Below are 26,364 nucleotides of genomic sequence, written 5' to 3' on the forward strand. Positions count from 1 at the left end.
GATATTAAAAATACTAATAATTTTCTGTTGGCCAAGGTATGATTTAAAAATTGGGTCTTCAGCATATAAACTATATATGTATTAATAAAAATCATTAGAGAAGATGAACTCTGCATCAGAAGAGAACATAGAGTAAAAACATAAGATGCCCTCTAGATAAGTTAGAGGAGTTCTAACTATAAACTCAGAAGGGAATGGGCCAGCGGAAGTAGACCAAAGAGAAAAAGGGAGATGAAGACACCTAGAATGACTAGTAGGTTTCTGGCTTGCACTGCAGGTTGTGCCATTCATTGAGGCAGAGGATACTGGAGGAAGACCAATTTTAGAGCAGATGATTATGAATTTGGTACTGGGCCTGTTGAATTTGAGGTTCCTGTAAGACATTTGTGTAGAAATGTTGAATATGTAGTTGAGCATTCTAGTCTAGAAATCTGAAGAGTTGCCTGAGCTGAGAAGTGATGTTCTGAAAGATAAGAAGAAAACTATGAATATTTTATGAAAATATGGGTCATTTTAATTAGGAAGGGATAGTGCAGCAGTGTTTTATATGGTAATTTGGGTACATATCTTTATATACTAAGTAGCTTAATAGCAGGGAATATGGGTTATTATTTTGTATACCCTACAGCACTTAACCTTACTCTTGGTAAGCATTCAATTATTACTTGTTGAATTGAACTAAATTGACTAAAGAGTTTATTTTGCAAGCTAGCCTGTTCTGTGAATCAAGGATTGTGAATTATCTGAGTTGGAGCTTAGTAATCAAAGATTCTCAAGAGAGGACATGACAGACATCAAGAACCAGTGTGTGGCTTCCTGAAAGTAAGCAGCAATCAGTCTGGCAAATCAGTCAGGTCTGTGCAGGCTTGCCACAAGTAGGGCACAGCACATCTTGCATAAAATGCAGGTGCAAAACTTGCTGAGAGGAGAGGATCATAACTTTGGTATGTAAGCACAAACTGTGTTACAGTAAGCAGAAGACTTCTAGTAATTTTCACTGTATCACCATTCACCTAAAATTAAAACAACTAATATACTTTGTTATGAAATATGGTGACTTTATATAGATATGCTGTTTTTCAAAGAGTTTTTTTCACAAGAAATGTCACAGATTCACACACTTTTCTTTATCTACAGGACTAGATTCCTACAGACTCTTTAGTCCTATAAATAATGAAAAGCAATTGACCTTTTTTCCCTACTTAGTTCAAATGATTGATAGCTTAATAGATATTTCATTTAATAAGAATTGTCAAGTAGTGGTTATTTCAGAACTGCAAAGAAAAAAATCAGCCAAGTCAATGGGTTGACAAAAAGTGAAGTGTATAAAACAAGAAGCTGTTATTGTACAGGAAACAATAAACTCCCAAACAATTAATATATATGAATGGCATTTTCATAGCTTTTTGAAAAATTGTCAGATTTGTAAGTACTGTTAACTTTGCTATGAGACAAAATTCCATCATAGATCTTACTAAGAAATTAGTGATAAGTTAATTTTAAAAGAAACTTAGTTCTAACAAGGATGGTTCCTATATTTGAATTTATTTTTTTAATTTAAGACAGTGTTTGGCTCCTGTTGCCCAGGCTGGAGTGCAATGGCGCAATCTTAGCTCATTGCAACTTCCACCTCCCAGATTCAAGCGATTCTTCCACCTCAGCCTTCCAAGTAGCTGGGATTACAGGCGTGCGCCCCCACACCTGGCTTAATTTTGTATTTTTAGTAGAGACGGAGTGTCAGCATATTGGTCAGGCTGGTCTTGAACTCCTGACCTCAAGTAATCCGCCTGCCTCGGCCTCCCAGAGTGCTGGGATTACAGGCATGAGCCATGGCACCTAGCCTTTGATATTTCTATTAGTCATGTCTACACGTTCAACTCTTTAAATATAATATGGAAAAGATACAACAGCATAAGCAAAATAGTCTTCAATCTTCCATATAGCTTTACCTTGGACTAGGTACAAACTTAAAACTCCTATCCTAAAATTTAATTTAAAAGAAGTATTTACAAAATCATAAATGCTGATAATTATTTCAACAGATGCTGGCCAAACTACCAGAAGAGCGGCCATCAGTGAAACACTCAAATGTTTTTAAGAATCAGTCCTCATCTAGTTAGTGCCTCAGATTCATTCTGGTGCCACTGATTTTGATATTGCTTTTCTTAGTTTTGTCCTAAAAGGAAGTGACTCATCAAACACACAAACTAATCCAGTTCCAATCAGGATCTATATTTTGCTTAAGGAATGAAAAGGTATATGTTACAGTATAAAATCCATTTTTGTACTTAGATGCATGAATAAGAGGAGTTGGGATTGTGAGTAAATGCTAATCTTAAAAAGAAATGGCAACACCTCTAAGAAAGAGACAACAAAAGAGTAAGAAAGATCCAAAACAATCTTCAGGAATTGGATGGACAATTATCAAGAGGTGACTGAAAGGATTTGGGAATATGGAAGGAATACCAGGAACGTTGAGACAACATAATTTTATAGTGAAGCATCTCAACACAATTTTTACCAATAACACTTAGCAGCCTAAAAGAAACAGGGAAATTGGAGACTGTAGGAAGTCAGGGCATGGGGAGAAAACGTAGCTATGAATTCATAGTTGAAATGGTAGACACTATGTATTCTCAACTGCAAGGAGAAAATAGAAGCCAAAAGGACTAAATATGTAACTAATCCAGAGGCTTTTAAAATTCTGCTTCTTTCTTGGTATGTATTGTCATGTATTTGTTTATCTTCTCTTCCTGTATGATACTGTGTCTTACTTGTGTTTCACAAATGTGAGACTCCTGACCTTTTATAGGAAGGTAACAAGGCATTTTTCTTTTCTTTTTTTTTTCTTTTTTTTTTTTTTTTGAGATGGAGTCTCGCTCTGTCGCCCGGGCTGGAGTGCAGTGGCCGGATCTCAGCTCATTGCAAGCTCCGCCTCCCGGGTTTACGCCATTCTCCTGCCTCAGCGGGACCGAGTAGCTGGGACTACAGGCGCCCACCACCTCGCCCGGTAGTTTTTTGTATTTTTTTTTTAGTAAAGACGGGGTTTCACCATGTTAGCCAGGATGGTCTCGATCTCCTGACCTCGTGATCCGCCCGTCTCGGCCTCCCAAAGTGCTGGGATTACAGGCTTGAGCCACCGCGCCCGGCCAGCATTTTTCAAAAAGCCTTTCTTTGGAGAGGTTGAGTGGGATGGTAGAGTGGATTAAGTGGAACAAAATTCCAGTTGTTTGTTGGGAAAATATTTTTTAGTCTCAAATCCCTCTGAGACTCACTCCAAACTAATTTCTTTCTGTCATTCTTCTTCCTTCTTTCAGTCTCTCTGTAACTAAATTTAGTTTAAAATTATGTTTTCTAGAAAGGCAGCCTTTCCATGATCATTGGAGCACATTCTGCTCATGTTAGAAGTTCATCGTTCTTAGTCATTAAGCACATACAGTATCCCCCCTTATCTGCAGGGGATACATTCTAAGACCCCCAGTGGATGCTGAAATTGATAATAGTACTGAACCCTATATATACTGTTTTTCCTATGTATACATACCTATGATTACATTTCATTTATAAGTAAAGACACAGTAAGAGATTAACAATAAGAATAAATTGGAACAATTATAATAATACACTGTAATAAAAGTTGTATGAATGTGGTCTCTCTCTCAAAATAATCTTACTGTATTATACTCACCCTTCTTGTGATCTGTCAATCTAATAATTGAGGTGACTACTAAGCGACTAATGGGTGGATCATGTCAACAGCATGGATACGCTGGACAAAAGCTTGAGTCATGTCCCAAGCAGGATAGAGCAAGATGGTGTGAGATTTCATTGCTGTACTCAAAATGGCCCACAATTTAAAACTTACAAATTATTTATTTCTGAAATTTTCCATTTGATATTTTCAGACCACAGCTGACTACAGCTAACTGAAACTGGGAAAAGAGAAACTGGATAAGGGGGACAACTATAGTATTAAGGCAAGAAAATTTCAGGGGAAAACAAGCGGTTATTTTTTGGCCAAATATGATACATTTTCTCTCTTAACTGAATACAGTTAGAAATAGGAGAAAAAAAAAAAAAGCCCACCTTTGAAGTGCTCAGTGTGCTTAGTCTTTGTGCCAACTTCTGTAGTTTTTCTTTTCTTCTGGGGGTAGGAATGGGATTAAAGGTTAGAGATTGGTTTTGTTTTTTATTTTTAAGAAAAGATGAAAATTTTAAAATCCTGGTCAAATAGTAAGTATGACAATTGAGACCAGGTGCTATACTATAGTGAGCCAGATGTGTGTATAAAACAAGAAGCTGTTATTGTACAGGAAAAAAATGCAAAAACCACAAAACCATTTTAAAATTATTATTTTTACTTTCTTTCTGTGCTGATAGCGCCCCCACAAACATGGTAAACATTCCTAAAACCCACTGGACTTTCTGTATGAAGTGTGGCAAGCACCAACCCCACAAAATGACACAGTACAAGAAGGGCAATGATTCTCTGTATGCCTAGGGAAAGCAGTGTTATGACAGGAAACAGAGTGGCTATGGGGAGCAAGCTAAGCCAATTTTCCAGAAAAATAAAAACTACAAAAAAGATTGTGCTAAGGCTTGAGTGTGATGAGCCAACTGCAGATCTAAGATAATGCTGGCTATTAAAAGATACAAGCATTTTGAACTGGGAGGAGATAAGGAGAGAAAGGCCCAAGTGATTCAGTTCTAAATGTCATCTTTTGTTTTGTTATGAAGATTATAAAATCTTGAGTTTATGGTCGGGCGCGGTGGCTCACGTGAGCCTGTGATCCCAGCACTTTGGGAGGCCGAGGCAGGTGAATCATGAGGTCAGAAGATCTAGACCATCCTGGCTAACACGGTGACACCCCTTCTCTACTAAAAATATAAAAAATTAGCTGGGCGTGGTGGCGGGCACCTGTAGTCCCAGCTACTCAGGTGGCTGAGGCAGGAGAATGGCATGAACCCTGGAGGTGGAGGTTGCAGTGAGCTGAGATCGGGCCACTGCACTCCAGCCTGGGCGATAGAGCAGGACTCCATCTCAAAAAAAAAAAAGTATTATTTTTGCTGAATATAAGTGAATCAAGACAAGTATAACTGAACTGCTTTTAAAAACTGATACATTGAAACAATTAGAATGTGAATCATCACAAGACTTTATATTTATAGTGAAGCATATAGTGTAGGCTTTAGAACATAGGCTTTAGAGCCAGATTGCCTGAATGTGTCTAGATTCCACCAATTACTAATGGATCTTGACTAAATTATGTAATCTTTCTTCCTCAGTTTCCTTTATGTTTTGAAGATCATAGTACTGAAAACATTGCCCAGAACATACTATTCAATTAATGTTCATTTTTTAAATTAATAAATGTGTCATGAAATAAGTTAAAAATTTCATTTAAGCATTGTTGTTTTCAAGGCTTACATATTTCAGAGCTTATCTACATAGGGACAGCCTTTGAGATGAAGAGGAATAAAAAGCAAGAAATGAGTCTTTGCAGGTGACTAAATTCTGAAGTGAAGATGTTTTGTAAACCACAGAATCAGTTCGTGGTATATGAGAGCTATAACCAGCTATCCTTTTACATAATAATACAAAAGCAGTTAAACACACCATATCATTTTTTAAAGCATCATTTACATATTTGAAAGCAGTGCATTAGTGGGGTTTTTGCCAATTCTTTTGATTTAGCTTTTGACCAAATTGACCTGTCTTGAACTAAATGCCAAGCATTTTGCAGCTCTTAAATGTTGATCACATTTTGCCTTAAAATATATGTATTTGTTTATAAATGTTAACCTCCACACTAGATTATTAGCTTCTCAAAGTTAAGGATGTAGTCTTATTTATCTAATGCTTTATAGGTACCAGAAAAAATGTTTGTTGAATTGGTTCTAGAGAATAGTTTTTAAAGCAAAATAATCATAAATGTTATGCTGAATATAAATGACAACATAGTTTTATTTGTTCATTTGTACATTAATATGTTTATTTATTTGCTATTTGTTTTCTTTCTGGGCTGCCAGATACTTTGTTTGTTTGTTTTGAGGCAAGGTCTGGCTTTGTCACCCAGGCTGGAGTGCAGTGGTGCACTGCAGCCTCTGCCTCCTGGGCTCAAGCTATTTTCCTACCTCAGCCTCCTGAGCAGCTGGGACTACAGGCGCCCACCATCATACACCGCTAATTTCTGTATTTTTTTGTACAGTTAGGGTCTCACTGTGTTGCCCAGGCTGGTCTTGAACTCCTGAACTCAAATGATCTGCCCACCTCAGCCTCCCAAAGTGCTGAGAATTATAGGTGTGGGCCACTATGCCCTGCCCTGCCAGAGATTTAATGTGGTCCATAGAAGGAGGAGACCATTTTATTGTTCGCAGAGCATTCTTGATTTACTTTTTATATTTCTACATTTTTAAAGAACTTCTCCAGAGAGTTATAAATAATGATAGAAAGTATTTTAATTGTGCTAAAAGTTTTTCTAAAAAATAGGTTTGAGAGTGACATTTAATGTATTGAAAGCAACTAAGGAAAAAACAGGACTATTCTGAGCTTTGGGTTTCTGGTTAACTTTCTTTAGGCTTAATGAAAAAATGAGTTAATTACCAGCTAAAGTACTTGGTAGACTACTGCACAATGATGGAAAATTGCCCACTTGATGATATTTGTGAAAATATAGTGAAGAAGGAGAAAAAGGGAGCCTTTTTTAATTCATTTAATCTTCAAGTATATATTTAAAGCCTTTTTTTAATGTTAGTAAGAACTGCCTGATTAAATGGATCCTCATAAGTCAAACTTTTATACTGAGAGTTTGATCACAGGACATGTGAAGAATAATAAACACTCTTAAAGGTGCTTACGGTCCCAGGACTCATTCCAGAGAACTAGCTACCTACCATATAGCATCCTCTGATTCAGCCTCACAGAAGTTGTCTCACAGTTCACCATCAAAAGTAATGTCCAGAAATAACCAAGGTAGGGCTTCCAGAACAATGAAGTATGAATGAATTCCTATTCAGCAGACTATCTCCTCAGCAAAGCAGCAATTTAACTGTTGAAAATTATTAAGCAAAACAAAATAAAGCAATCTTTTAAAGTCTCCAAGAACCATCCTCGAGGTATTCAGCAAATAGAGAATTATTCATTCAAGAAAATATACTAAATCTCAGACTACAGTTTCGCCCTGGAGGAGTAGGCCTCTGGTGTTTCTCAGCTCTCTGCCCCTCCGCCTCCTAGCTCTGTGTTGTGGAATCTCAATTCCAGGTAGGCATAGCTGAGAGGACCAAGTCTCTCTTCCCCCAACCAGTCTCTAAGTGAGGCACAGCAAGTCGAGAACACAGAGGCCCAGCCTTCCCCTCCCTGCACTCACTGTAGGGCAGAGGTTCCCTCCCAGGAGAGGTAACCCAGGAAAACCAGGGGCTGCTCCCCAACCTCAAGTGTGTAATTTTACAGCAGGGTGTCACCCCAGGGAAAACTAGTGCAATGGTGCAGGAGCCCTGCCCAGGAGGAAAGGCAGATCTTATGAGTGAAGAGCTCCATAGATTTCCCTGAGAGGACTTTGTTTAATTGGGGAAGGGAATGGAGAACTTCATGACTAAATTTGTTGTTGAAAGCAATACAGAGCTTGGTGAAGAGCAATTAGGAGGAGGCTGATAGCGCCATGATACATCAAAACGTATTACTAGTGGCACTATCAAAACAGTACAGCGGCCAGAAGTTTTAAAGAGAGAACCAGGGAAAAAGCCAAGAAGAGCCTTCCTGGGATCAAAGTCAACTGTGAGAATCGATAAAGCAGGGCTCATGTGCTAGGCTACACCCACTCAGAAGCAATTATAGTAGGATATGGGGTAGACTTGAAAGCATTCTCTGTGCTGTACATAGACCCATCAACACAGGACAATAGCCTCAATGGCACAAGGGGCTTAAATTCAACATCTGACCAAACACCAATTGAACAATAAACTATTCTGACCCCTTACTCCTTGGAAGCCAGGCTTTAAAATGACATCACAGTCATCCCTGACAGTCTGAAAAACTGTGTATATGCCCAAGGCATTTCTCTGTCAGTTGCCAGAGTGGGAATCTCCAAGCTACTAGTCCCTGGCTGAATGTGTAAAGTGTTTACCACAATATCTAGCATATGGGTAAATTCTGATTAGTGGTAGCTATTATTATTATCATCATCTATAGTCAGAACTCTTGGTTTCAAGTGACAAAAATCCAACTCATACTAGATTTTGGAAAATAGGAATTTATTGGCTCATGTTATGAAAAAGACCAAAAGTAGATATGCTAGCTATATCCGAGTACTGAAATTGTGTCAATGAAATTGTCTCTATCCATTTCTTGGCTTTACTTTATGTTGGCTTTGTTCTTAGCAAGCTTTCCCCTCCTAGTAATATGGCCTACATCTCACCAGCTATCTAACTACAATTTGTTTTTTTCAAAAAAAAAAACCAAAAACCTGTCTCTTTTTCAATAGTTGCAGTAAAAGTCTTGACTAGAGCTTTCATTGGCCTGTCTTGCATTACATACTCATTAATTAAGTAAATACGTGCCCAAGAAAATGAAATGCTCAGCCAGGCATGGTAGCTCATGCCTGTACTCCCAGCACTTTGGTAGGCTGAGGTGGGTGGATAACCTGAGGTCAGGAGTTCGAGACCAGCCTGGCCAACATGGTGAATCCCTGTCTCTACTAAAAATACAAAAATTAGCTGGGTGTGGTGGCGGGCACCTGTAATCCCAGCTACTCAGGAGGCTGAGGCAGGAGAATCGCTTGAACCCAGGAGGCAGAGGTTGCAGTGAGCCAAAATCACGGTGTGGCACTCCAACATGGGCGACAAAGTGAGACTCTGTCTCAAAAAAAAAGGAAAGAAAATGAAATGTTCTTATTGGGCAGGCTTGGAGCTGGGGAATGGAGACATCTTCAACCAACACATGGACTAAGAGCAGGTAAAGTATGGCTTCCCCAAAGTTAAATCAAGTAGAATATATGGTATATATACTAGGCAGGCAAAAACAGCAGATTTTCAATACTGCGTATGTAATGATATGCATTAACACAACAACATGTAATACTGGACACAGGAAGACAATTGGTGAATCTTAAATTGTCAACTCACTCAGCAAAAGCCTGTTTATAGAATGTAACTTGTGCCATTTCCAAAGTGAGTAAACAGGTTTTACCAATATTAATGTGCACAGATTGTTCTGTGGGTAGGGATGTTCCATAGAAAACATCCCACTTCAATTTCTATATAATTAAATTGTCATAACACTTGAAAAAAATACAGCTGAACTTAATTATCCTGAGAAAGATGATCACTAAGGCATTAATTATCTCAGGCAGCATGGTACAATAGAGAATAGCAGTAAAAATCACAAGATACTAATTCTGCCAAAAATATGGTAATAATAATTACCATATATTGAGTGCTTATTCAAAAAGCTTTTATCTGTTTTCTTATCACAACAACTCTATAAGGTAGGTATTACTATACACATTCTATGGGTGAAGAAACTGAGAGTCAGTGGTTAAGTAATTTGCCCAATGTCACAGAGCTGATACATGAGAGAGCAGGATTTGAATCTGTCCTGTTTGCTACCAAAGCCTTGGTTTTTTGTTAATGGGCTATGGGACTTAACCTCTTCATTCCTAATTTCTAAAGTAGGAGACTGTGATTTAATTATCTTTGAAGATGCTTCTCAAAAATCCAGTGATTACTTAAGGGTTTACCTTTAATTTCTCGTAATTAATTTTGGGTATCTTTTAAGAAGGATTTTGAATCAATTAGAACACCCCTTTATTTTTATGTATGTCTTTAATCATGGACAAAAAAAAGAATATCACTGTTTTGGTGAGAACACTCTTCTTGTGCATGTCATAGTCAGTACTCTCTGTGAAACCACAAAGGAAACTACATTTGACAAATGTTTTTCCATTGGGACCTCACATACAAAGAATAAATTTTGGCAAAGACAAAAGTGATTAACGTTAGAACAGGAAAAAAGCTGCATCTGTATTTCTGCACTCATGTACTGGTTTAGCGAAGTCTTATGGGTTTGCTTATTGTTTGTAGGGGAGGTTTTTTGTTTGTTGTCTTAATGCAATTCTGCCAACCACATATCTCTTCATTCTTGCCGAGTCTTTTTTTTTCACATTTGAATCTGAATTCATTACTACTTTTAAAAACTATGGAAATGTACCAACCTGATGCAAATAGCTTTACATAGTTTAAATTTTTGTACAAGATGAAAATAAGAATTTGAACAACTCTTCTGCTTGAATACTTTTAGGTTTTCTGTAAACTGTGAGAAAAGATGTAAAGGAAAAAAGTAATATTCATTTTGCTGTGTAAAATGTATTCATTCTGTGTAAAGTGAAAGTGTATTTATATAGCTTATTTTTTCAGAGGTGGAGTACATAAAATGTCTCTGAAAACTAAGCAGCATTAACTAGATGCTAGTTACTATGTAATAATAACTGGAGGGTGCACAGTGCAGGGATTAATGGTGGATCCCCTGGAGTAAGAATATCTAGGTTCACGTCATAGATCCTTCAATTACTAAGTGTAGGTCAATGTCCAGACATTTAATTCCTCTTAAACTTTACAGTTTCCTTATCTATAAATGGGGGGAAATAATAGTGCCTCCTTTACAGATTGTTGCAAAGATCAAACAAGATAATGCATGTAAAACACAGTGCATGTTACATAGGAGGCACTTGGGTTAGCTTTCCTACTCTACCGTTAATACCACTACCACTACTATTACTCTGAAAATTACAAGCATCTTGACAGAGAATCAGACCCCTAAGAACTCATCTGTTCGTATTAGTGTCTGCCCTTAAAACACAGTGGGTTAGGAATTACACTGAGCATGTAAGTTTTAGCTAGCAGCTGTCATTTTCTGTAATTTTAGTCTAGGATTTATAAATATTTGAAAAAATTCACAACTATGCTCATGGGAGAATACAGTGAATTTTGATATTACATTTAAGTTTTCTTTGTTTTAAATTTTTGTGGGCTTTTTGCATAGTATGTTATTATAGAATATTTCCATTTTTCCTTCAACGAATACTTATTATGAGACTATGATGGGCCAGGCACAGTGCAATATACAAAGTACTAATGTAAAATTTGTAAGACGTGTTTATTGCCCTTAATACCCTTAGCGGGTTCAAAGCTAGTGACAGAACATAGATATATAAAGAAATAATTTTATAATAAAATACTATGCTAGGCATAATAATGGTCTCTCCAAAGATGTCCACATCTTGATCCTCAGAACCAGAGAATATGATATCTTACATGGCAAAAGGAATTTTGCAGATGTGATTAAATTTAAGGACTTTGAGATGTGGAGAGTATCCTAATTATCCAGGCAGATCAAACCTAATCACACATGGGTTCTTAAATACAGAGAACTTTTAATTTGTCTTGACTTAATTCTTGTATATGGATCCAGTTTCATTCTTCTGCATATGACTAGCCAATTATCCCAACACCATTAAATAGGGAGTCCTTTCCCAATTGCTTGTTTCGTCTGCTTTGTCTAAGATCAAAAGATTTAAATGTAAGACCTCATACTATATAAATTCTAGAAGAAAATCTAGGAAATACCCTTGTCAACATTGGCCTTGGCAAAGAATTTTTGGCTAAGCCCCCAAAAGCAATTGCAACAAGAACAAAAATTGACAAGTGGGACCTAATTAAACTAAAGAATTTCTGCACAGCAAAAGAAACTATCAACAGAGTAAACAGGCAACTTAAAGAATGGGAGAAAATTTCCACAAACTATGCATCTGACAGGGGTCTAATATACAGAATATATAAGAAACTTAAATCAACAAGCAATAAATAAGTAACACTATTTTTAAAAGGACAAAAGACATACACAGACATTTCTCAAAGGAAGACATAAAAGCAGCCCTGAAAAAAATGCTCATCATCACTCATGAGAGAAATAAAAATCAAAACCACAATGAGATACCATCATACTAGTCAGAATGGCTGTTATTAAAAAGTCAAAAAACAACAGATGCTGGCGAGGCTGTGGAGAAAAGGGAATGCTTATATTTATTGATGGGAATATGAATTAGTTCAGCCACTGTGGAAAGCAGTTTGGAGATTTTTCAAAGAACTTCAAACAGAGCTACCATTTGATCCAGCAATCCTATTACTACATATATACCCAAAGAAAATAAATTGTTTTTCAAAAAGACACATGCTCTCATATGTTCATCATAGTGCTACTCTCAAAGGCAAAGACAGAATCAACCTAGGTGCCCATCAGTGGTGGATTGCATAAAGAAAATGTGATATATATATATCTATACACACACACACACACACACACAATGTAATACTGCATAGCCTGAAGAACAAAATCATATCCTTTGCAGCAGTCAACATGGATATAGCTGGAGACCACTGTCCTAACCAAATTAATGCAGAAACAGAAAACCAAATACCACGTGTTCTCACTTATAAGTAGGAGCTAAACATTGGGTGCTCATGGACATAAGGATGGCAACAGTAGACACTGGGGACTACTAGAGGGAGGAGGAAGAAAGTGGAGTGTGGGTTGAAAAACTACGTATTGGGTACTATGCTCACTACCTGAGTGATGGAATATATACCCCAAACCTCAGCATCATGCAGTATACCCTTGTAACAAACCTGCACATGTACCCCCTGTATCTAAAATAAAAGTTGAAATGATTTTAAAAAGAGCTAAAGAAATAATTTAAAATTAAAACTTTTTCAGGCCCCTAATTTTATGTCCTCTTTATACAGTATTTCTCTATGAAGAATTCTGTATTTCTCTCTGTTTGTTAACAACAATTAAATGTAGGCAATAAAAAATACAGGTGTTCGTTATACCAGTGTTTTCTCAAAATGTGGTGAAAAGCTAGGTTTTTGTTTTTCAATTCATTGCAGACTGATACATTTGTAAAATAAATTTTAAAAAAAGAACTTTTTCTCACTGTGGTCAGAGGAAAATGTTAACTACTGAAGAATGGTCAAAGAGGTGCAGTACTGCTAGCTCTGAAGATGAAAGAAAGAGGTCCAGGAGCCAAGGAATATGGGCAGCTCTAGCAACTGGAAAAGTACGGAAATAGATTCTTTTGAGCCTCTAGAAAGAAATTCAGTCCTGCAAAAATGACTTCTAATAGAACTATAAAATAATACGTTTATGTTGGTTTAAACCATTACATTTATAATTCTTATGGAAGCAATAGAAAACTAATATTAAGCACAAGTTCTCTTTACGTGAGGAGTATATGTGGAAAATAAAAGAAAATAAGGATAACTTTCCAAAGTTGACCCAGAAGAACTAGGAATAATTTTTTCAAAAGACAGGAAAATTCATTGTTCCAAAGTGAATCACATGCACTTTCCAAACTAGCTCTAGTAAAGAGAAAATTATTATTAGAATCATCTCTGGAACTGAGTAGGTAGAATTCACTTCACTTGAAGAATGAAGGCTGGATTTAAGGTTCTAATAGGGAAGAGGAAAGAAGACTGGATGCTGAATAATATCCACAACAGAAATACTGCTAATCCCATAAAAATATATACATGGTTTTCAGATTACTGTAGTAAATAATATTTTGGAAAATAGTGCCCATCTTTTGTTTGGCAAAAAAAAGGAACAAAGTAGAGAATCTATCAAATACTTCTCTAATGCCTGCCAGAAAGACACATGATAAATTCTTTCTGTTTATTCGACAAATATTTATTGAGATGTTTCTATATGCTGCTATTCCCAGGACATAGCCTTTGCTACATATTCATATCAGAGGATATCGGTGGCCAGCAAAAATAAATACTGCTCCTATTTCATGAAGCTTATAGTACAGGTAGACATTAATCAAATAACACACATTGGCATTGAGTTAGAATGCGTTGAAAGAGCATTATCTGATGCCGTGAGACTGAGTTGAAGCTTAAGCTAAGAGCAAAAGAAGAGGATGCCTTAAGTAAGCAAAGGAGAGGGGAAATAATTTTTTAAGCAGAGAAAATAGTATGTGCAAATTCCTGTGGCGAGCAAGAGCTGAAAAACCTATGTGGCTGAAAACAAAGACAGAGGAAGGCTGATGACAGAATGAGACCAGAGACTCAGATAGAAGCCAGACTAAGCAGGGCTTCATAGATCATGTTAAAGATTTTGGCCTTGATCTTAAAAGCAGGACGGAGGTGGCATGATTGAATTTGCACTTGGAAAGAACCACTGTGGCTACATTGTGGTATATAGATTATAGGGGAGCTAATGGACTTGTGCAGTAGCAGTGTTAGGAAACTATTGGAATAGTCAAGAGATCTTAGTAGATTCTTAGGATTATAGCAGTAGATGGAATAGTATATACACTTTAAAGAAATGTTTAGAAGGCAAAACAAAGAGGATATGGTGATGACCTGGATGTGGGTCATGAGGAAGAGGAAGAGGGAGGGGGTCAAGAATGCCTTAGAGTTCTGACCTTTGGATCTGGTGTATGGATGGTGGTGCCATTCACTAACCTAGGGAGCATCAAGAGAGCCCTTCTTCCTCACAAATCAGCCAGATGGTTTAAATTTTATTGTAAATAAGAACTTCTAAAAATAATTGAATTGGATGACCTTTTGATAGCTCATGAGACAATCCAGAAAAAGCAATATGCTGTTACTTGTGGTAGTTTTGTGACACCACATGCAATTCATTGTATCTCATAACTCAAGTCATAATATAGTCCTTTCTTAATACAGTTTACCCAATTGCAATATATTTGTAATGAGTTAATTCTACTTAATTATCTCAGCTTGTCAATTTTGTAAACTTAAAAAAAAAAACATAGAAACGCACCAATTGACGGAAAGAAGGGAGGGATCAAACTCATCAACTATAACCATGCAGGTCTTTACCTCAAATTATTTCAAGTATCTCTTACTCTTACAGTGAAGTACTGGTGCTGGCTCCTACCAGTCGTCAAAGAGCAAGTTGTTAAATTTTCAGGAACTTTGTGAACTGGCTGTTAATAGTTTGAAATTGGCCACAGTGGAAGTACTAACACTACAGAAACTGGAAATCACAACAGAATTGGCAAACACTGTAAAACAGAGCTTCCACCAACCCCCAACAAAGCCCATTGTTAAACATTTACCAACACACCAGTCTTTGTATCCTTTAGAACTGTGTTATTTGAGAGGATAGCCTAGATACATAAAATACTGTAATGAGATTGACTATAATCTCACTGATTGAAGAATAGTACTTATTTTCCTTTTCCACATTCTTTTTTTTTTTTTCTTTTGCCTGCCTGGAAACTGACACCCTTTCCACATTCTTAAATGTCTTCGTTTAGGGTTGTTTGAACCCCCATCCAATTCATTGCTGGATATATTTGATGTTTCTACAGAACCTCATTTGTGAAGATATGTTACTTTTAGGCATTAGTCTAGTGATTTTTTTAAACATTTTTCTTCTTCGTTAGATTGCCCAGATTAAGAAGTATTTCAGTAAGGTGGCAAAGTTTTAGAAATTACTGAATCTGGTTGATAGGTATGTAGGTTTATTATACTATTTTCTCTAGTTTTGTGTGTGCTTAAAATTTTTTATAATTAAAAAAAAGAAGCAGGCGGCGACAGCCACACCTTTCCCAGACTTGTCCTTACTGGGTCTTCAACTTCCAGTCTCAATCCCACCAGCTGTTCTCAAGATCTGAGATAATGTGAGCATTGCCGTCTCCTCACCTGGCCTGATTTACTAACTCTCTATTTTCATTTAAGTGTTGCAACACCTCCTTCTTCCCCTGAAAAACCCACAAGCATTTGTAGATTTTATTTATTTTACAAAGAATTTAAACCTTCAGACAGTACCTACCATATCCAGATTAGGGTACTTTCTTCGTACTGAAACCACAAAAATACTGAAAAAAAAGTCTTAAAAAGCTTCAGTAACAACAAAAAAACCCCAAAGTACAGTGAGTGCATAGATTACAAGAAACTGGGAAGAGTAAAAAAAAAAAAAAAAAAAAAATTTTAAGAACTTTAGTAAAAAATGAAGAATAAAAGGGCCAGAAACAGTATCAATATGCTAAACACTGGAGAAACAGAGAGGGATGAGGGATCAGCAGAATTACATACTAAATCGAGGACTCTTCAAGTTCTACCCTAAAGAAAAGAAAGATTTAATGTTAGGCAAGAACAAGATTTTTTTTTTAATGTAGTATATTGTTATGGATCATATCAAAGTACAAGAAACATAAAATTGACCTGTATCAGTGAAGAAAAAAATAATTTAGAAATCAAATTTAAAAAAAAAAATCCACAAATTATAACTTAAGAGAAAACTATCAGTATCAAAAAAGGATCACATAAATCATTTTATGGATTAGAAAGCTGAAGTTCAGGAAAAGTGAAGTAATTTGGCTAAGGTCATGTCACTCAGCTAGTTTAAGTGTTGCAGCCTGGACATGAACTCCCTAGATAACTCTACAACATTTTGTTTTTCTGTCTTTTTCTGATAGAAGTGAAAATCCAAAAGTAATTTTAAAAATTATATAAAATAAGCCGGGTGCGGTGGCTCATGCCTGTAATTCCAACACTTCAGGAGGCCAAGGTCACTGCTTGCCTGGTGCTGATTTCTCTGAGTTCAGAGGAGGGAGCCTGTAGACCTGGGAACCAGGTATCTGAGGACGAAGCACCCAGTAATTGGAGCTGCATCTCAAGAAGGCACATTGAGATTGGTTCTCCAAGTCTTGGAAAACCTCCAGATTGCAATCAGCCGCTACTACTAGCGGCACTGTTGCTGTCAGAGTGAAGAATTGTTGCTAGAGTGAGACTTAACAGGATTAAGAAACCCATCTGAAGGAAACAGCAAATTCCTTCTTCCTTCTCTACTTGTGAAGTATCACGCTGGTCCCTGTATTGGCAGAGCCTAACAGGGAGCCAGAAATGCTTGCAGAATTCCAAAGAGTGGGTTTGAAGCCAAGAGATAGTAGCTTACTAATTGTCATGGCCTTAATTGTAATACGACTGGAAGATAATAGAAATAACACTTTTGGTATATATAATTGGGTGCATGTAGACATTTTCTGGGATACTAACTACTGGGTAGACATTTGGTCTTATTGTAAAAAAAAAAAAAAAAACATTTTATTAAAACTATTTGTTTCTCCTGATGAAATTAATAAGAGCCACTTAGGGCATCTGTATAATGAACAGGAAACTATGCAAGGGCCTGCTCTGAAGTCTGCTTAGCTGAGCTTAAGACAAAGATCACAGCAGTAGTGACAGGATTGCTCTATAGTAACAGCAAACATGCTTTGGTCAGCTGAGGCTCAGTTTCTTAAAGTCTTAGTATCAAAGAAACTGTCTAAAAAAGAATCTTACCAGGACAGAGCAATCAGGCCTTGCCTCATAAAACAGGACAGTGGCAGAAAAGGGTGTTCTGAAATCATGGTCACTCACAAGAGAAATACAAACATGGTTCTTCACTTAAGCAGCCATTTTTGTTCAATTTCAGGATCAAAAAGAACATCCCCATTGTATTAAATTAACAGGCACTTATAGAATAATTATCACAAGTATGCCTAGCACTTGGGGAGATGAAGAACTAAGGTTCTTAAAGACCTTTACATATTTCTCATGTTATGTTCATGTTTTGTCTTTTTTTTTTTTTTTAAAGGATGTTGAAGATTCACAAAACCACACTGGTGAGCCTGTTGGAGATGACTACAAGAAAATGGGAACACTTTTTGGTGAACTGAACAAAAACCTTATCAACATGGGCTTCACAAGGATGTATTTTGGAGAACGAATTGTGGAACCAGTAATAGTCATTTTCTTTTGGGTTATGCTGTGGTTCCTTGGCCTGCAAGCCCTTGGACTAGTTTCTGTTCTTTGCCTTGTTATTATTTATGTGCAACAGTAAAACATGGCTGAATGGAATTGTTTGACATTTGGTAGCCATATATGTAATTGAAGAAGTTATGTATTTCACTTTTTGACAACCGAAAAAGTTTGCCTTGTTTCAAATTGTGTGCTGGATGTTTTGTAAGTAAATTTATACATGGATGTTACTTAAAACTAAACTCTTGATTATAACAGGGTTGAATATATATTTTGAATATACATTAGCTTATTCAAAACTCTTGTTTCACTACTATGATCTCTGTCCCCTTTATACACCTCTATCCCCATGCCAAATCTTAAGTAACACCACCAGAAAGTGAACAGGGAAAATAACAGGACATGGAATTCAAATCAAGCAATCTAGTTCTTATAAAGAGTTCCAATAAAACATTTTAGAAGAAAAAGGATGAAATAAACTATACAAGTAAGTTTCACTTAGAAAACTGCTCCCCACTAACCCTCCCCACCAAATAATCCCATAATATTTGGGAAATATTTGGATTTCAGTTGTCCCTACCCAGTCTAAACTAAGGTAAATGATAATTAGCATACACTACCTTAATATTGTGATGAAAATCAGTAAATAAAGATAGAACGTTTTCTAAAGGTTGAAAATAATATATTTATTATTGCTGGGGAAAGTTCCCAGGTTAAATATAACTTTTTTAAAATGTAACATTTGGACCTAGACCTACTTTAGTATATCATTTGAAGTTTCAGACAATTTTGGTGCTAATTACTTTTTGTGAGTTTTTGAAGTCTCATAGCCTAGTTGACTTCACCCTATGCTAATGCCATATTTTCTTGTGTCTAACAAGTTGCATATTTTTTCCTAGAGAGACATTTTCAGTATATATTTTTTAGAAATTTATAATTTTATAGTTCTTTCATAACAATTATTCTGTTTTAAAACAATGTATTTCCTATCTTGACATGGACTTTTTCACAAAAAAATTATATTTTACTGTTGTTTTCAGGAAAAAAACATCATTTTTCTTTGATATCTATATCAGAAAGTACAATATTAACAATATAAAACCAAATGCTTAAATTTGGAACTTAGCCAATTTTGATAATATTTTTCTAAGGCTAAAGTCATGTCAGCAATTGGCTAGCCATGTTATTAAGGTGTCTTAATTCAGCATTTTTAGGTTTTATATTGAAATTTGCATTTCTTTAAATACTCCTGGAAAATGGGGAATGGCTTTAGTGGTATTTTGGGTTTTGTTAGAGAACCTAAAATCTTTACACTTTCATCTCAAAGACTATAAAGGAAAGAGGTAGATAAGATCATTTAGAATTCAAGTTAAATTTCAGAAAATTGGGGCAGTCAGGCATTTTTATCTTTGGTAGGGCAACAAGTAAAACGTGTAGAGCGCTTGCTATTCCACTTTTTAAAGCTTTTACCCAATCTTATTTTTAAAACTCTGTACATTCTCAGTGTCTTCTCATTCTGAAGCAGAAAATAAGGAAGAACATTCAACTTAGATTTCTAAAATCAGATAATCCTAAACAAAAATGTTAGTCAGGGTCACTAAAAAGTATTGTGCATTTATATAAATACAGGCCTTTTGAAATTTGACTTTTAAAAAACAAAAGTCTTTGTACGATATCATTGTGTTTTTATTGCGTTTGCAATATTTTTATAGTAACCTTTATGAAATGAACTCAGTATAAGTGTAAGTTGTTTGAAAAGGTGTTTTTATTAGTGCACAGTAGAATTGTGAGGTTTTCAGTAGATGTCATGAGATTTTGTATATCTACATAAAATATAAGTACTTTTTTTCTAATGCTACTGGAAATTTTACTTTTCCTTTGGAACACATAAATAATACCATGTACAAAATAATAGCTCTGGTTCCACCAGTACCTAATGTTGAAAACATTTTTAAAGTAATTTTTAATAGTAACTATTTAGTATACTGTCAATACTATGCATCAGCACACTGGTGTTAATAGGGTATATATTAAATTATATAAAGAAATAAGATATTTTGCTGTTATTCTTTCTACATACATTATTGGTTGTTAGTACAGTATACCATCAAATATTTGGCTTTGATATGAGAAAAAACAAAGTTTGCCTATGTAATGGAAATAAAATATTTTCTTTTATGAAATATATTAGAATGCAGATTATACTAATATCCTGAAATAAAACTGGTAATTTATTTGGTTCATGGTATAAAGAATTAGATTGGGCCAGGCGCGGTGGTTCACACCTGTAAGCCCAGCACTTTGGGAAGCCAAGGTGGGTGGATCACAAGGTCAGGAGATCAAGACCATCCTGGCTAACATGGTGAAACCCTGTCTCTACTAAAAATACCAAAAATTAGCTGGGCGTGGTGGCGGGCGCCTACAGTGCCAGCTACTCAGGAGGCTGAGGCAGGAGAATGGCGTGAACCCAGGAGGCAGAGCTGGCAGTGAGCTGAGATCAAGCCGCTGCACTCCAGCCTGGGCAACACAGTACGACTCCGTCTCAAAAAAAAAAGGAATTAGATTGAAAATTGTTCTCATCACAAATACAAGCCAGTTTTAGAAACTGTTATTGCTTATGAATGAAGAAATAGAAGTTACAATGCTAAGGTTATTATATAATGCATACTCATATGGCCAGCCTGTAATTCAAAGGAAAAAGATCAAAGTCTACAGATAAACAGACTGTAGATGAGTAAATCCATTTTTCTTCAAAGACTGTATTTTGTAGAATTCTGTTCTCTCATACCTTAAGTTGTCATGGGCAAGGTATTTTCCCATTCCTGGCTACAGGCAGATCATTCTTAGTCCAGGAGTGTGCTGGAGCGAGCTTGCACCGGCTTATAAGAGCCAACTGTGAACATTTTTTCTGGCTTCAGTGCCGTCAAGTTGGTAGTTTGAAATTGGGCATGGTGGGAGTATTTACACCAAAAAAATTAGTAAACACTACAAATCAGATCTTTTATTTTCCCTTGAAAGCCAGCTGTTAAACATATATCAGCACACCTTAGAGGCCACATTCACATGTCTATTCCTACAGATACGAAAGTAAGGAACAGATCACATTTTGTGAAATAAAGCATATGAGGTAAATCCCCCACCCAAAACCGCGTCTGGATCTTTCCCTTGTGGGTATTATGGTCCATGGTTATCTTCTGACCAACAAATCTCTGTTTAATCATGTTTTGACCACAGAAAATCTCTCTAGGCTGTTACCAAGCTGCAGATCCACTAAAGACTCTCCAGGCAATCAGGAAAGGTGAAAGTTGCAGATTGTTAGAGGAAAAATTACAGTGTAAGTAAAGATCTGTTGTAATATAGAAAGCTCAAAATAGTCAAAGCCAGGTATGGAGCAATCAAAGGTTATTTGTGTGATTCATAGATTATGTTTTAATTGTTACTTCACAAATGTTTATTAGTTTCAGGATTTTTAAATGCTCTCATTGCCAATTTATGACTTTACAATTAAAGGGAGAAGCAGCAAAAAATCAAGATGGCCAGGGGCGGTGGCTCACACCTGTAATTCCAGCACTTTGGGAGGCCGAAGCGGGCAGATCACCTGAGGTCGGGAGTTTGAAACCAGCCCGACCTATATGGAGAAACCCCGTCTCTGCTAAAAAAAATACAAAATTTGCTGGGCGTGGTGGTACTTGCCTGTAATCCCACCTACTCAGGAGGCTGAGGCAGGAGAATCGCTTGAACCCGGCAACCAGAGTTTGCAGTGAGCCGAGATTGCGCCATTGCACTCCAACCTGGGCAACAAGAGCAAAACTCCATCTCAAAAAAAACAAGAAAAAATTAAATAAGACTTTCATGCCTGGTAATAGAGTTGGCCAAAAAGAATATAAACTTATTTACAAACTATGGCTTCAGGGGTATTGGTGGATTTGAGGTCATTTGCAACTCCTGTTTCTCTACCCAATATTTAATTTTTGGTATGCGTTGGAGTTCAGTCCAACAGCCTGCTCTCACATCACTCCACACAGCAACTCGGCAATGTCACCACTCCCATGGCTGCAGAGTTACCATTTGCATCCTAACAGCTCCCCAGTTTGCATCTCTAGATCAGAGCACTGTACAGAATGTAAGACTCATACATTCAATTGCTTGCCCAATATTTATTTGTACTTGGTTATCCCATAGTACCCGAGATGCAGTATGTCCAAACGAGCTCAGATCCTTCTCCCAAATCTTTAATTCCTGTTTCCCATTTCAGCAAATGACACAATCCTTTCCCTAACAGATCAAGCAAGAGTTGTAGGTGACATCCTTGGCTCTGTATTTCCTACACTACCTACATGTAACCAATTACCAAGTCTGTTTTACTTCTAAAACTTTAATCTTTCTCCTTCTCTTCATTCCTAGCATCACTAACTTAGTCCATTCTACCATCATCTCACCTGGCATGCTGAGAATCCTGATTAGCCTCCCTGCCTTCATTTTCTACTTTTTAGTTACAGATCTTTCTAAAGCATTATTCTAATATGATTCTGATATCCTTGACCTAAATCTTTTCAGTGGCTTTCTGTTTTCATTATGATAAAGTCCTTATGCCTTAATATGTTTTACAAGGCTCTTCACGTACTGGTTATTGCATACCTCATCTGTCTATACTGCCACTCTGCATTTCCAAGACTCAACTATACTGAACTTTTCCCCAGTTTCTTTAAAGAGACATGCTTTCTTACTTCCAGAACTTTGTACATGCTTTACCTTCTTTAACTGTCCCCACCAGATTAGCCAACATCTACACAGCCTTAAGACCTCAAGTGAGACATCATGTCCTCCAGGGAAACTTCTCTGAATCCTTCAAATCCAGTTTTGGTTCTTAATTATAGCTTGGTTTCTCATTATGTGCAATCCTGTACTTTCCAGGTCAGCACTTCTCATGCTATATTGCAATAGCTTATTTGTCAGCTTCTTCCATTAATCAATAGGCTTCACAAGGAAAGAGAACATGTCTGTCATTCTATAATTGCATTGCTAGTGCCTAACACAATGCCTGGGACATAATAGGCCTTGAAAATATTTATCAAATAAGTAAACCCACTTCATCTACTCATGGTCTCCATATAGACGCGAACAAAAAAGAGCTAGAGTTGTTGTACTTTGAAGTTCTTTGACTCCAAAAATATATTTACTGTGCACAAAGAGCATGGATTGATGTATACATAATAATTTGTAAAGTTACTCACTTTTGATAAAAGAATATTGCTGTCATTTGGAAATATATATACAGTATTTCCACTATCCACTCATGTATTTTAGGAGAAAATGTATTTTCAGTGTTGTGTTTGGTTGATTCACTATTTTTCCAAAAAGGATATTTTGCAATACGTATGGTCACTGATACTACCAAAAGTTCACATGTGTTCAGTGTTTTTTAATAGAACTTTATTTATTACATTTTAATTTTTTGTTTTGTTTTGTTTTTTGAGGTGAAGTCTTGCTCTGTTGCCAGGCTGGAGGACTGTGGCACGATCTTGGCTCACTGCAACCTCCGCCTCCTGGGTTCAAGCAATTCTCCTGCCTCAGCAGGAGTAGTTGGGATTACAGGCACATGCCCAGCTAATTTTTGTATTTGTAGTAGAGACAAGGTTTCACCATGTTGGCCAGGATGATCTCTTGACCTCGTGATCTGCCTGCCTCGGCCTCCCAAAGTGCTGGGATTACAGGCGTGAGCCACCACGCCTGGCCTACATTTTAATTAAAAAAAAAAAAACTCTTAAGGTTTTTTGTGAGCAGAAATCAAGTATTTAAGCGTGGTATTTTAGGCTCCAGAAGAAATTCACTATTACAGTGTCCTAGTAGCCCAGACATATGTGTTAAATGACATGTCTACACTTTGTTATTCTTTCTAATAAATAATACTCTTTTACAACTCTACCTTCTGAGTGTCTCTTCCCACTCCCTATCACATGTTCTACTTACCAGTTACTGGCTGCCACATCCAGTTTGGAATGACCAAAGCAACAACACACCTGAGGGTGAACAGAGGTTATCTTTTTTCCTCATCCCTATTGCCGGAACAGAATGCCAAGACCTGACGTGTATGGCTTCCTGGGAAAGGAGAAGTGGGAAAACCAAGATCAAAACCAGTCTCTGCCTCCAAGCTATATTTTTCTTCTTTCTGTTGCCTTGACTATTGTGTAAGTTAGAATTATCTAATAAACTCTGCAGAAGCCTGCTAGAGATCCAAAACACATTTATGTTTATTAAATTTGAGTTATCTTTTTAGCAATTAAAGTTTATCATTTAATCTTTCATCGACTTAGTTGGAAATTTCCTTGCCAGTTTTCCAAAACACCACCGAAAACAGTAACTTGTATCATAAAACCATGGAACTTTTTTGCCATTGGTTCCCCCCAGTATTATAAGAGGCTAGTTTATAGTGTATTTTTTTTTTTTTTTTTTTTTTTTTTGAGACGGAGTCTGGCTCTGCCGCCCAGGCTGGAGTGCAATGGCCGGATCTCAGCTCACTGCAAGCTCCGCCTCCCGGGTTCACGCCATTCTCCTGCCTCAGCCTCCCGAGTAGCTGGGACCACAGGCGCCCGCCACCTCGCCCGGCTAATTTTTTTGTATTTTTTAGTAGAGACGGGGTTTCACCGTGTTAGCCAGGATGGTCTCGATCTCCTGACCTCGTGATCCGCCCGTCTCGGCCTCCCAAAGTGCTGGGATTACAGGCTTGAGCCACCGCGCCCGGCCGGTTATAGTGTATTTTTAATGTGAGGTTGTTTAATGTAAGAAAATTTTAGGCCGGGCGCGGTGGCTCAAGCCTGTAATCCCAGCACTTTGGGAGGCCGAGACGGACGGATCACGAGGTCAGGAGATCGAGACCATCCTGGCTAACACGGTGAAACCCCGTCTCTACTAAAAAAAAAAAAAAAAAAACTAGCTGGGCGAGGTGGCGGGTGCCTGTAGTCCCAGCTACTCAGGAGGCTGAGGCAGGAGAATGGCGTAAACCTGGGAGGCGGAGCTTGCAGTGAGCTGAGATCTGGCCACTGCACTCCAGCCTGGGCGACAGAGCGAGACCCCGTCTCAACAACAACAACAAAAAAAAAAAAAAAAAGAAAATTTTATATACAATGTACTTATTAATACCACAGTTAAGACAAAAACTTTAAGAGATTTTTCTGGGAGTAGCAGGATATGTAATGACATCATCCATATTTGAAAATATGTACCATCTACTGGTACCCTTCTCTGGTCTGTCATGATTGTTTCTGTTAATGTTTTCTTCATTTTTTAGGTATAAAATTCTAAAAATAGTCATGATTAGTTTTTCCATGAGACCACAGCACCAGGTAGCCACAGCAGGCTACCTCTGAAGGACCTTAAGTCATAATTTTTTAATATATTTTCTGTCTTAAAGGTCACAAGAGTATGTATGTAAACAGAAGACATAAATAAAGGTTAAGAAGAAACAGTTACAAAAGGAAAACACCCTCCCTGGGTATGACTTTGGAGAGATGAACCTAAATCGTCTTTCACAAAACTCTAGTGATGATTTTTCGTATGAGGTGAAGCATTTGTTTAATAGACCAGTGGCTTTCAAAGATTTCTAAATTTAGTTAACATAAAATCTTACACAAATATATAGGATACCTAAATATTGTTTATATGATAAAAGAGCTGCTATGATTGATTTTGCTGTAGGTCAAAGTTCCCTGGGAAGCAGACTTGGAAGAAATTAGCATGCAGAAAATCTACTAGGGAGTGCTCTGGGATTGGCACCTGTAAGGAAAGTAAAAGACGCAAGACTGGACAGAGGGGGTTAGGCAATACATTCACAACAGGGCCATAACTCTATGGAGTGGTCTGAAGCTAGGATGGTCCCTCAGAGTTGCTTCATGCTGTGAGAAGACAGCTTTCTTCTGCAAAAAGCAATTCCCAGGGAGAACTGACAGCTGGGGATTATCAAGCGGCACTCCCAGCAGCTATCAAAATAAATCCTTCGGTTCTGAAGGGAGAATTTGAGCAGCACGATGTAACATCTACTATAGAATTCATTCTTTTCTCACTTTGCCCTCCATGGTACCTGAGTCATTTCCAAAAACCTTAGTCTTCAGAGTACCGTATGAAAATCACTGATCTAAATCATAAACTCATTGACTAAGATGGCTTAAAACTTGGGGGAATACTGACCGGGCATGGTGGCTCACGCCTGTAATCCCAACACTTTGAGAGGCCGAGGTGCTAGCGCGGATCACGAGGTGAGGAGATAGAGGCCAACCTGGCTAACACGGTGAAACCCCGTCTCTACTACAAATGCAAAAAAATTAACCGGGCGTGGTGGCGGGCGCCTGTAGTCCCAGCTACTCAGGAGGCTGAGGCAGGAGAATGGCGTGAACCCAGAAGGAGGAGCTTGCAGTGAGCCGAGATCACGCCACTGCACTCCAGGCTGGGCGACAGAGCAAGACTCTGTCTCAAAACAAAAACAAAAACAAACTGGGGGAATGCCTACACCTTTAGTCTGTTGTGTTCCCTAGCTTCTAC

The 26,364-nt window shown here is 37.3% G+C and overlaps 1 protein-coding gene across 1 annotated transcript in view; it reads left to right on the plus strand.

Moving 5' to 3' along the window:
• FAM241A (family with sequence similarity 241 member A) overlaps positions 1 to 20,012 on the plus strand; it is a 42,110-nt gene extending 22,098 nt beyond the window's left edge. Inside the window, exon 2 of the mRNA XM_033215010.1 lies at positions 17,666 to 20,012. Within this exon, the coding sequence (XP_033070901.1) occupies positions 17,666 to 17,911 (246 nt within the window). The 3' untranslated portion in view covers positions 17,912 to 20,012. The remainder of the gene's footprint in view (positions 1 to 17,665) is intronic.
• Positions 20,013 to 26,364: the final 6,352 nt, after the last annotated feature.

Source organism: Trachypithecus francoisi, unplaced genomic scaffold (assembly GCF_009764315.1).
Source record: "Trachypithecus francoisi isolate TF-2019V2 unplaced genomic scaffold, Tfra_2.0 Lachesis_group1, whole genome shotgun sequence".
Classification (NCBI taxonomy): domain Eukaryota; kingdom Metazoa; phylum Chordata; class Mammalia; order Primates; family Cercopithecidae; genus Trachypithecus; species Trachypithecus francoisi.